Consider the following 12,809-nt stretch of genomic DNA (forward strand, 5'->3'; position numbering starts at 1 on the left):
AGTATTCTTCCGAAGTTACTGACTGGCCAGTGGTCGTTGTCACAGGTGAAAGCGCGCCAGGCATTGTTTATTCCTCGTTTACGTACGTATTATCACTCAGTTTGTATAGTTGTGCAAAAATATAAAAAAATGGAAGATATTGGTAATAATCTTAGTAGAAATGGTAAGCGACTTGCAAAGAAGAGAATTAGTGAATTTGTGAATTACTGATGGATTCTGATGGAGAGGAAGATGTAAGTGTTGATGGCAGTGAATATAACGCTAGTGATGATGAGTGCAGTGACAGTGACAACATGACGGATGTATGGAGCGATGCGGAAGACGATGGCGATACTGATAGTGATATAGGTGGGGACGGTGCCGGTGCAAATGGTGCAGACAATCATGTGAACAATGATGTCTAGGGTCCTTGTGTTGGGGCACAGAAAGATATTCTGTTTACAAGCCATGAGCATCAAATCTTCAAATTGATACTTCTACAGCCACACCATATGAGTTTTACCGACTGTTCCTAACAGACGAAGTTCTTGATATAATGGTACTACAAACTAATATCAATGCAAATCAAACACTAGGTCTATGCATATTAAGCGGTCTAGTCGTTTGAAGGAGTGGGTAGATGCTACAAAGGAGGAAATGAAAGTTTTTATAGATTTGAGATTGTGGATGGGTCTTGTAAGAATGCCTTCATTATCAAATTCCTGGAGCCAGTTTTCTGCATATGGAAATAGTGTAGCTGGTAAGGCAATGCCAAGAAATCGTTTTCAGTTACTACTTCGATTCTGGCACTTTGGTCCCAATGATGCTTCAGCTGGAAAGTTGCACAAGATTCAGCCACTGTTAGGTATAATGCATATGAACTTCAAGAGTGTCAAAACTCCAGGTGAAAACCTCGTAATTGATGAATCAATGATTCCGTGGAGGGGTCGTTTATCATTCCTGATTAAGGCACACAGGTACAGTGTTAAACAATTTAAGCTGTGCGACGACACGGGCTACACCTACAAAACTAAAGTGTACGCTGGTAAAGGTACACTGAATGCTCAGAATACACTGAGTATGGCTACTCAAGTTGTAATGCAACTTATGGACCCGTATCTGGAAAGTGGTCGCTTTCTCTGCACCGACAATTATTACTCATCAATTAATTGAGTTAGCTGAGGTGCTACTGGATCGTAAGACACATTTTATTGGCACACTTAGGAAAAATCGAAAAGGTTTACCAAAGGATGTTGTACATGCAAAGCTTAAAAAGGGAGAACTCATTGCAATGGAGAATGGAAATGGATTGACAGTGATGAAGTGGAGAGATCAGAGGGACGTACTGATTATGTCAACCAAATTTTCTAACGATGTAATTGCTATGGGCAAAAAGAACAGGAAACACAAAGATGTGGTTAAACCGAAAATGGTAATAACGTACAATAAAATGAAAGGAGGAATAGATATTGCAGACACACTTTCTTCGTATCATACTGCAATGAGGAAAACCATCCGATGGTACCACAAAGTTGTAGATGACATTATGTTTGGTACTGCCATTGTAAATGCACTGCTTCTGTACAATAAGACGCGGGTTACTGGACATCGGAAAATGTCTCTTGCGGAGTTTCGAAGGAACGTGGTCAACACTCTACCTTGTCTAACTAACAACCTGTTAGACGTACTCCTAAGAGAGAGAACCACTACCTTGGGGAAGCCAACAAGACGGAAGGACAGAAAAGTACCAGGTAAGTGTTATCAAGTTCAACATTTTTGCACTTCTGAAGGATGTCAATACTAATTATAAAATTATTTGTTATTTCTTCCTTTCAATATTGCAGGAAAGCTCGAGGTCGGTGTCGAAGATGCTATCAGCAACTATGCAAGGTCATGGGCAGAAAGGCTGCTGCTTCTGCCGCAAAACGTGTGTCAACTGTTTGCACAACCTTTCCTGACACACCTTTCCTTTGTCTGAAGTGCTTTGAATCATTTCACAACAAAGAGTGACTGAAGGTTAATTGTTGTTTAAAAACTAATGCTTATGTTGCAATGCGAGTGTCCCTGCCTGCCAATCGTGCCGAGACTCATATTTTCATTGTTTCGAGTTATCAGAAAACTGTTCACAACAATATGTAATGTAATATAAGTAGTTGTTTTGCATTTTAATAGGTTTTCATAAATGTTGCGTTAATATGAATTAGCAAATAAATATCACATATTTGAAATTCATATTGTACATTCCATGTCAAAAAATTTCTGTGAGACCATGTGGCGTCACACATGACCTTGGTATGGTGAGATAAAATTAACTTAGTACATCATATAAATACATCCCAATATTATATAAACAGCCTACAACGTGTACAATTGCTTTGGCACCAGTGAAATACTATTCAAAAACATGCCTGGCACCAGTGGAATAGTGTGCTACAATCGGCTCGGCACTCAACGTGTTAAAGACAATGAGGTGGTATATAGTGCCTTATTTAAAATTTCTCTTTGACTATGTCATAAATAATAGTGTAATACCAAAAGAATGGAAGAAACCTATAATAATACCAATTTATAAAGGAAAGGGTGATGAAAGGAAACCTGAGAACTACAGACCAGTCAGCCTGTCATTAGGAGCCAATGTGGATTTAAAAAGAAATTTTCTTGCAAAGGCACAAATGGTAGGATTTCAGCAGGACATATCAAATCAGTTGGATTCAGGAGGCCAGTTGGATTGCATAGCTGTGACTTTAATTTACACCGTACCGCCTGGGGTGAAGCTAGTGATACTCCCCGTGGTTCAGACCTTTCCAAAGCATTTGACAGAGTGGAACATGGAATATTATTAAAGAAACTGGAGGGAATAGGATTGGACATAAGAGTTATAAGTTGGAGAAGAATATTTCTACATTCAAAAGTTCAGAAAGTCAAAGTAGGTAATCATGTATCAGAGGAAGAGAAAGTTTGGAAGGGAATAGCACAGGGTAGTATAATCGGTCCATTACTTTTCTTAATATATGCAAATGATTCAGGGAACAATATGACATCAAAAATAAGGTTGAATGCAGATGATATAATTGTTTATAAGGAAATAGATAACACTGAGGATTGCTCAGAATTACAAAGGGGTCTTGACAGTATCCAACAATGGGTTATTTGAATATTAGGAATTCAGAAATAAATTTTGCGTGTGTTTATGACTTTATACTTTCATGTGACTACAAGCAACCATGTGATAACAGTGTTTGTTACTGGGCATTGCAAAACTGGGTTAAATGCAGACTGTAGCAGTTTCTGCCGTGGATAGACTTAAAGAATATAATAATGAAGGATTTATAATTTCTTGTGGCATTCTTATGTGCAAATATTGTGATTGTTGGTAAGATTATTGCAGGAAAGATGCTTTAGACAAACATTGTAATCGAAAAAGCATTCAAAACATTGAGAAACTTTGCATCTTGAAGTTAGTGTTCCTCGAGTGGCCACATTGAAAGAAACATTATCAAATGCTAGTCGTGTGAAAGATTCGAAAGACAAGTTTATTTTGGACACTACTACTGCATTCATGAAATCTAACATACCAGTAGAGAAACTAGACAATTCTGCTATCCATACTTGCCTTAATAAGTACGTTCGCAGAAGTGGAGATTACCATCAGTAAATCAGATCCGTCAGTTACACATCTCCATGATTGTTGAAAGAAGGTGGGAGGACATTACAGAAGAGCTAAAAAAACAAAGACGTGTTTCTACTATATTATGACAAAACAACTGACAAGAATGGTAGGTGGGTTTTTAACACCCCACTTCGTCCATCAGTACCATCAATTGAAATGAACACCCACCTGGTTGCCTCTGTTGTTCTAGATTTTGCCAATAGTGCAAATTGCGTCAATGTTGTATTAGACACTTTGAATACCGACAAAACTGAAGGGGATCGTTTAGTGGCAGTAGTTACAAACACTGCACAAAATGTGTAACTACTCTTCAAGGACTGATTGAAGTAGGTCATGTTCAGTGCAGGGGATCAAAGTCAATCTTGCCGGCTGCATATTTGAAAACGAGCTGGACGAATTGAATTGTCCATAGTAAATACGAGAAAAAGAACAAGCAACTACACTGCATTTCTACGAGAGAAATATGAAAATACAGAACAAGAAGATGGCCTTACGAGAAACCAGCATGGCAAGGTTATTCCAGTTAGTGTGTAAACTGTATGTTGAGAAGAGCCATCCGACTTTAGATAGAATAGCATTAAGTACAGTGCTTGTCACATCGTAGTACGTTAATCACATCGCGATTAGAGGCACGTGAGGTTCGTGCTTGACTCTTGAGATGTGCAACTGCTGCACGTTTCTTTTATCTCAAGCGTCAACTTCACACTGCAATATCTCGGGATGTAATTGACCTATTGCGATGAAACAAACGCCACTACTTATGTGATTTTTCATGTTAACGACTGCGCAAGAAATAATACAGGGTGTCCATTTGAAAAACTGTAACTTTATGAAAAAAATACTACGTTTTTGACTGGCTCATAGTATTTACTTTAATTAGCCCATTCCCTGCCTTCATGCCCGTAAAAGTCATTTTTCAATATCTCTTGCTGTTCCAGATATATCTGCGGTGAAAGGTTTAAGTGGGCCACCCTGTAGAGAGATGCGAGCTATGAGCAGTGATCGCAGTAGCAATTCTTTCTGCAGTGCCGGTGGTGACATTTAAGGATGTAGCCTGTAAAAGATAAAGTTCTTTTTTTTACCGGTATGTCATTATTACTTACATGATTGTTGCTTTAGTTACCATATTTCACCACAATATCGTCACACTTTTTACACCAAAATTTTCAAAATAGTAGGGACCGAGCGAGTTGGCCATGCGGTTAGGAGCGCACGGCTGTGAGATTGCATCCGGGAGATAATGCATTCGAAACCCACTGTCGGCAGCCCTGAAGATGGTTTTCCACGATTTCCCATTTTCACAACAGGCAAATGCTGGGGCTGTACGTTAATTAAGGCCACGGCCGCTTCCTTCCCAATCCTAGGCCTTTCCTTTCCCTTTATCGCCATAAGACCTATCTGTGTCGGTGCGATGTAAAGCCAATTGCAAAAAAAATAATATATATATATATATAGTAGGATGCGACCATTACACGAAGAATTTTTTAATATCAATATTTGTATTACCCAAAAAATGAATATATATCTAAATTTTATTTGATACACGTTTAAGGTGTATGTAATATTCTCATATGTACATACATACATACATACATAACATACATCATTATAGACCGTTATGCCTTTCAGCGTTCAGTCTGCAACCCTCTATGAATTTTCTAATCATCGCCACAATCCTCTATTTGCAACTAGTGCTGTGGCCTCATTTAGTTCTACACCTCTTATCTTTAAATCATTAGAAACTGAGTCTAACCATTGTCATCTTGGTCTCCTCTACTTCTCTTACCCTCCATAATAAAGTCCATTATTCTCCTAGGTATCCTATCCTCGTCCATGCGCCTCACATGACTCCACCACTGAAGCCGGTTTATGCGTACTGCTTCATCCATCGAGTTCGTTCCTAACTTAGCCTTTATCTCCTCATTCCAAGTACCCTCCTGCCACTGTTCCCACGTGTTTGTACTAGCAAACATTCTCGCTACTTTCATGCCTGTTACTTCTAACTTATGAATAAGATATCCTGAGTCCACCCTGCTTTCACTCCCGTAAAGCAAAATTAGTCTGAAAACAGACCAATGTAAAGATAGTTTCGTCCAGGAGCTGACTTCCTTCCTACAGAATACTGTTGATCACAACTGTGAGCTCAGTGCATTAGCTTTACTGCACCTTGATTCAATCTCAGTATATTAACCATCCTGAAAGAACACACATCCTAAATACTTGAAATTATCTATCTGTTGCAGCTTTGTATCACCAATCTGACATTCAATTCTCTTGGATTTCTTACCTACCGACATCAATTTAGTTTTGGAAAGGCTAATTTTCACATCATACTCATTGCATCTGTTTTCAAGTTCCAAGATATTAGACTGCAGGCTTTTGGCATAATCTGCCATTAAGATCAAGTCGTCGGCATAGGCCAGGCTGCCTACTACATTTCCACCTAACTGAATCCCTCCCTGCCACTTTATACCTTTTAGCAGATGATCCATGTAAACTACGAACAACAAAGGTGAAAGATTACAGCCTTGTCTAACCCCTGTAAGTACCAAGAACCAAGATCTCATTCTACCATCAATTCTCACTGCAGCTCAATTGTCAACATGCCTTTGACTGATTTTAATAATCAGTCTTCAATCACGTCAAATACATCAAAATTAAAATAGTCCAAATCAAACATATAAATAAATAGACAGATAGATAGATAGATAGATAGATAACGGTATATGTACAACGCATGGCAATTAGAGTATAGTTTATGGGATCCTCACAAGGATTACTTGATTCGAGAACTGGACAAAAGTCCGAAGAAAAGCAGCAAGATCTGTAGTTTGAAAACATGGTCACGAGACAATATACAATTTATTTACCAGTGATATGAGTTCTCATTTGAAATATGTAAGTCTTTAAGTTATCACTTGTTGGCAATGTTGCCGGAAAATACTGGCACCATGCACACTTGTTTTTAGTAAGGCTTTCAAAGCCTTGCAACAGCATACACTGGTATCAGCATGCACAGGCAAATGGTGGCAAAGTGAGTCACTGAGAATCTGATGCATCAAAAAGTTAATATTTGTTCTTATCACTGGTAAACATTGAAATGAATGTACCCTTTTTTCATAATATTGTCATGTAATCAGCCACCAAGGGCCACATTCTTGTGATCCTCTATAAAGCATAATTGAACATCCCAGTATTAGGAAATTTATGAGTAGGTACACCTCTGCTTGCAACCCTTGTAGTTCACCTCAAGTGAGCGTCTCCATGTCCTGAGAGTATGTAAGTTTTTCCCGTTTTGTGTTTATTAGGTACTCTTGCGGAAGTATCAACTGCTCTGGAATGTACAGATGCAGGTATTTGTTTGAGAGTGACGTGATTACAGTAGACATATGTGCATGAGAATTTAAGTTTCATTTTGTTTCTGGTGTGTTTGTAGAAATATATATATTTTTAAAAAATATAATAATACTGAACAGTTACTGACAGTAATGTACTTAGCAACAAATTTAACATGTGAAACATTTATTTGTGATCATGGCTAATTACAGAAACTGTTCTGTGGGCTTCAAGCTAAACGTAATTGCCTTCGCTGAACAGCACGGAAGCACAGCTGTGGAAAGAAAATTTTCAGTGAGTGATATGTTGATGGACGACTGGCAGAAATTAAAACGCAAGCTGTTCTAGATGCGCATTCATCAGCTGGAGCGGCATCTTCGTCTGGCGTCACGTGAACCATCTGATCAACATGGCGAGATCTCAGTCCTCGGAAGTAGTCTCCGCGTTGTCGATGGCAAAAAGTTGTACCGACATGTCACAAAAGTGACTGTGACTAAACTCCCCATAGGCCACATACGTACTTGACCTGCACTTTCATATGCAATTTACACTGCAGTTCCATTTACCTTTCAAGCGGCTTGAGGAACAAAATTTGAACATGCGATGATTATGTGATGAAATTTAGAATATTTTTAATTGAAAATAAAAGATGCGACAATTTCGTGGTGGCCACGATTATGCGGGGAAAATGGTAATTCATAGTTATTTCACTTCAGGTCAAATTATCAGGTCATAAAGGGAAGAATATTTTCCAGTGTCCGTACTTCAAACCCAGATGTCCAGCTCGCCTGATATACTCTTATTGGACTGTTCAGAAGAAATTTTATGCTGTGATTTTATGCCAAATGACAATAGCTGCAAAAGAGTTGAACCAATTTTGTGTATAGTATATTTGATGTATCTTTGAAATGTAACTGAACAGTAAATAGTAATTTTGTGTATCTGAATCCCTTGAATAATTTACGCACTCAAATTTTTCGCCTGTATTTTTTGTCAAAAAAGTATGTTAACTTTGCAAGTAAATATGATAATAGCAAGTAACGGCAGAAGTAAGAAGGACATAAATCTGTAGACTAGAGCTAGGAAGAAAATGCATTTTGCTCACCTCATACATAGGTGTGCAGATTAGAAAGATGTTTCTGAAGAGTTTTTGTGAGGAGCATGATATTGTATGGAGATGAAACATGGATAATAACTTGTACAGCATGAAAGAGAATACAGTGAAACCTCGTTAGTTCGTTCCTCATTAACACGTTTCCCTGCTTAGCACATTGTAAATTCGAAGTCCCGATTCCCATCATATTAAATTTATATAAAAATATCTCACTTAGTGTATCACAAATTTTTGCTATTACCGCTTCGTGCGATCACATTTTTTCTAGCCCTGAAAATGTTATTTGTCGTCCCTTGTGAAAGAAAAGCGATTTCCAACTGGGGTCAGAGCCGTCGCCACAGTTGTGTGAATACGGGACGAGGGCTTGAATTCCTGACCTTCACGGATAAGTTGCACTTTTGGATAGCAAACTGTTAGCCTCAGGAATGTTCAGTTTTGCTTGCCGGTTAGCAGCGAGATTGCTGAATAACACACCGAGCCTATTTGTGCTTGTATTTTGCATTCCATTCAGAAGTTAGAAACGTATTTTGTGGTAAAGTGAAGTGTAGTGAATATTTATCACATAAAAGCCTAAATCTGGATTAGGAACATAATCATGTGAAGTTGACTGGCATGGTGCATATTTGTCTTGTGATAGCCTAGTTCTGGATATGGAAAAAGTGGTGAAATTCCTTACTAATGAAGACAAAGTTAAAATCTGTAGAAAGTGATCTGGAATCTGCATCTTTAAGTGCACAGAGGTCGCGAATATTGAAACTCGCACCTTCGAGTTTTGACTCAAACACTCGGGTTGCTCAAAGTTTAATCAGATTCAAAATGGTGGCCAGTGTCATTACTGGCAGTCACACATGGTCGAGTATACTGTAACCTCAAATACATTGTCTGTGAGTGTAACCAGAAAATAATGTTTAATAATTCCCACTGGTCCAAAAGAAAAGGCTTCTACTAACATTTGTTTTAGAAAGAGTATAGTCTGCTATTACTTGGATATTTTTATTGGCTCCCATGCACATGTTTCCACATTTATTGTCTGGTGTTTTACACACCTTTCAGTGCACTGTTGTTATTTTATAAGCCCCCAGCAAAAAATGTTTTCATATTTGTTCTCTCGTGTTTTTCTTACCCTTTAATACTTAATACTATAGGAGCCTTTAAAGCGTAGTGTTACTAAAGAGTGTCAAAGGTGGATTGGATCACAAATATAGAGCAGAATGATTTGGCAAACTTTGAGCAGAAATACAGAATCTGAGTAGTAGTAGTAGTAGTAGTAGTAATAGTAGCAGCAGCAGTAGTCATAGTAGTAGTAGTAGTAGTAGTAGATATAGATTTCACTGTACCTGCAGATACATGATGTAAAATGCCCTCATACTTTTAACAAAAACCAAGTACAAAAACCAAGTGGACAATAAACTAAAGTTTTTTTGTAAAAAGTAAATCATATCCATCAATACGGGCTCAACTATGAAATTTATCGCTTAAAAATACTCTCATGCCGGAAAAACTTATCTAGTGTGGGGTACCATACCCCTGTTGGATAGTTTTTATTCGTATAATCAGTAGTATGTTTTCTCACTTAACGTATTTTTCCTTGTCCCTTGCAGAAATATATTAACAAGGTTTTACTATAGGAGCCTTTAAAGCGTAGTGTTACTAAAGAGTGTCAAAGGTGGATTGGATCACAAATACAGAGCAGAATGATTTGGCAAACTTTGAGCAGAAATACAGAATCTGAGTAGTAGTAGTAGTAGTAGTAGCAGCAGCAGCAGTAGTAGTAGTAGTAGTAGTAGTAGTAGTAGCAGTAGTCGTTGTCGTCTATTACCTTATATAATCCAAACAATCCAAGTTCTTTGACAACAGATAAGGCACTGATTTTTGCACCACTAGCAATCTCTCCAGCAACTTGAAGGCGGATTTTGACAATCTCCAAAGGATTTGTGAACACCACTTGTGAAGCACCAGCCTGAAGACAGAGGATAATAGACATTAACAGCAAACACATCAAAAAGAATTGCCTTTAAGAAATCCTAAAATACCATCTAAAAGTTTTGCTACTTTGGAAATAATGTATGAATGCCGTTAAATTAATATGTTATATAGTGAATAACATAGCTTACAATGTATGAGGAATTTGAAGCTGAATGTTTTTTTTTATGAAACATTGAACTTGATATCAAGTAAAATACATCCTGTACTAAACACAAAATGCAAACAAATTAAATCTGGGCAGGTGAAAAAAAAAAAAGGTGAAGAAGAAGAAAATAGTTACTCAAATTCATGTCACACTTTTAACTCTTGTTGGATAGTACTTGTAGTCAAACTAAAGATTCCTTTCTACTGTAATACTGTCCACAGTCCAAATCCGTAATTCATCAAATCATTTACTTACACTAATTTACACTGTCACAAACACACATGGCACTTACAAGTTTGAAAATTTGTATTTTAAGGCACAGTGAACAAAATACTTAAATGCAATACAGGGATCTAAAATTTTCAAATGAATGGCTAGATGTTGTCGTTGTTGTTATCATCATCATCATCATCAACAATGTCCCACTCCAGTAGCCCGGGTGTTGTTGCTTGATGTTGTATGCTTGACATATATTGATGCTCCCATAATAATACATACTTTTGCAGAGAGATTGTAGCAGCAACATCAAATGGATGTTATTACATACAGCAAAACCTTGTTAGTGCATTCTTTATTAAGATGTTTTCTCACTTAGTGCGTCATAAATTTGAAATCCTATTTATTAAATACCCCACTTACCATGTCGCAAATCTTTGCTTTTACCACTTAGTAAGATCGTATTTTTCCTTTCCCTTTGTCATCCCTTGTGAAAAGAATGTGATTTCCAGCATAGATAAAAGGCCTTGCCATACGAGGCAGGTCGTGGAAAGTTGTGCAAAAACAGGAAAAGGCCTTAAATTCCTGAACTTTACAGGAAAAATTACACCTTCAGGGGACAAACCGTTAGCCTCAGGAAAGTTCAGTCTTACTTGCTGGTTTTCAGTGGTATAACCAAATAATCTGGTAAGCCTGTTTGTGCTTGTATTTAACATTCCATTCAGAAGTTACAAATTAATTCTATGTTGAGTGATACAGTGAAGGGTAACAAATATTTGTTGCGCGTGATAGCCTATAGACTTACAAGAATAATAAATTTTGTTTTGTAAGAGTTGATAGCTTACCTATGGATTAGGAATATAATTACATGAAGGTTACCAACTAGTGTGGTGCATACTTGCACTGCGATCGCTAGATTTCGAGACTGACCCTTCTTCAAGTGATATATCGGTACCAGTAACAAACTTGAGCATGTGGTGTCAAGCAGTTCATGGTTCGTTGGCTCTAAGAAGAAATCTACAGCTAAATTTCTGGAAATACACAACAGAAATAGTTTTTCTGCCCTAAATAATTTCATTCTAGAAGAAAGTGATCGCGCACGTGATACCAAATCATCGCGAACCGCTGCCATTAAAAAATTAGGCCTAGATTTCAGAATGAAGACCCAGCTAGGCCTAAATCAGCAAAGGTAGCTGTGTTTGGCGATAGCCAAGGAAGGGGAATTGCAGGAGTGATAGACGACGAGAATATAGCCGCAACCAAAGAAATATATCCAGGAGCTTCTATCAGCAATGTCCTGGAAAACGTAGAAGAAGCAACTAGGAACTTCGGGAGCAGCGATGCAGTGCTTATCATCGGTGGTACGAACGACGCAGCTCACGACGGCGCCAAGAATGTAAGCTCACAACTTAAGTGTACACTAGGGAAGCTGACTCACACTAACGTCTTTGTAGTGAACGTGACGCACAGGCATGATTTGAGTAGACACTTGTGTGTAAACATTGAAGTGGACAAAGTCAATACAGATATTGTTAAAATTTGTAAACATTTTCGTAATACTCAGGTTATTGAATGCAGCAGTTTTGAGAGCCACTGATACACAAAACATGGCCTCAATCTAAACAATTCAGGTAAACGAAAGATTGCTAATATTATTCTCGATTTTATTAATCATAAGATATGTACTTTGAAAAATGCAACTCCCTTAGGTTATAATACCCACCAGGAAAACTAATGGCTCAGTTAACTAGAAAATGTTATGAATTTTAATAGGCCATGTAAACCAAAACTAGCATCTGTGACTGAATCAGATTGGTCACCAAATCAAACCATTATCAAAGATAGTTTAGCAAGTAGTCAAACTCGGGTATGTTATTCTCCTATTCATAAAATACCAGTACATGAAACATCAGGTCAAAAATCTCCACCAGTAATGAGTGATACAAAAAGTAGCTGCCGAGAGGTAAATGGCATACAAAAAAAGGATAGCAAGGGTAAATCTCTCAATTCATTGCAAGTGAATATGAAATGCATTAGAAGTAAGTTGTTAGAATTAGAACACTTTCACCAAACCGAGAAAGTTGATGTGATTTGTGTATCTGAGCATTGGCTTTCTGAAAATCAAACAGAATATTTTGTGCCCCGTGGATACTGTACACTGTTGCAGCTATATTTTGTAGGTGTAAAAAGAAAAATGGGGGAGGTGGGATTTTAGTTAGAGAGTGTTTTAAATTTGTAAAGATTGATTTAAGTCAATATTGTGTGAAATTAGAGGGAAAATTTAGTTGTGTGAAGCTGGTTGATCAGAATTTGATAATTGTTAGTTTGTATAGATCTCCAAATGCCAATGCTTATGTATTTCT

General features: G+C 37.6%; 1 protein-coding gene across 3 annotated transcripts in view; it reads right to left on the reverse strand.

Moving 5' to 3' along the window:
• aralar1 (calcium-binding mitochondrial carrier protein aralar1) overlaps positions 1–12,809 on the reverse strand; it is a 404,690-nt gene that overhangs the window by 126,679 nt on the left and 265,202 nt on the right. For all 3 annotated transcript variants that reach the window (XM_067143121.2, XM_067143122.2, XM_067143123.2), the window contains one exon: positions 9,919–10,059. In XM_067143121.2, the coding sequence (XP_066999222.1) occupies positions 9,919–10,059 (141 nt within the window). The remainder of the gene's footprint in view (positions 1–9,918; positions 10,060–12,809) is intronic.

The sequence above is a fragment of the Anabrus simplex genome, chromosome 3 (assembly GCF_040414725.1).
Source record: "Anabrus simplex isolate iqAnaSimp1 chromosome 3, ASM4041472v1, whole genome shotgun sequence".
In the NCBI taxonomy this organism is placed as follows: Eukaryota; Metazoa; Arthropoda; class Insecta; order Orthoptera; family Tettigoniidae; genus Anabrus; species Anabrus simplex.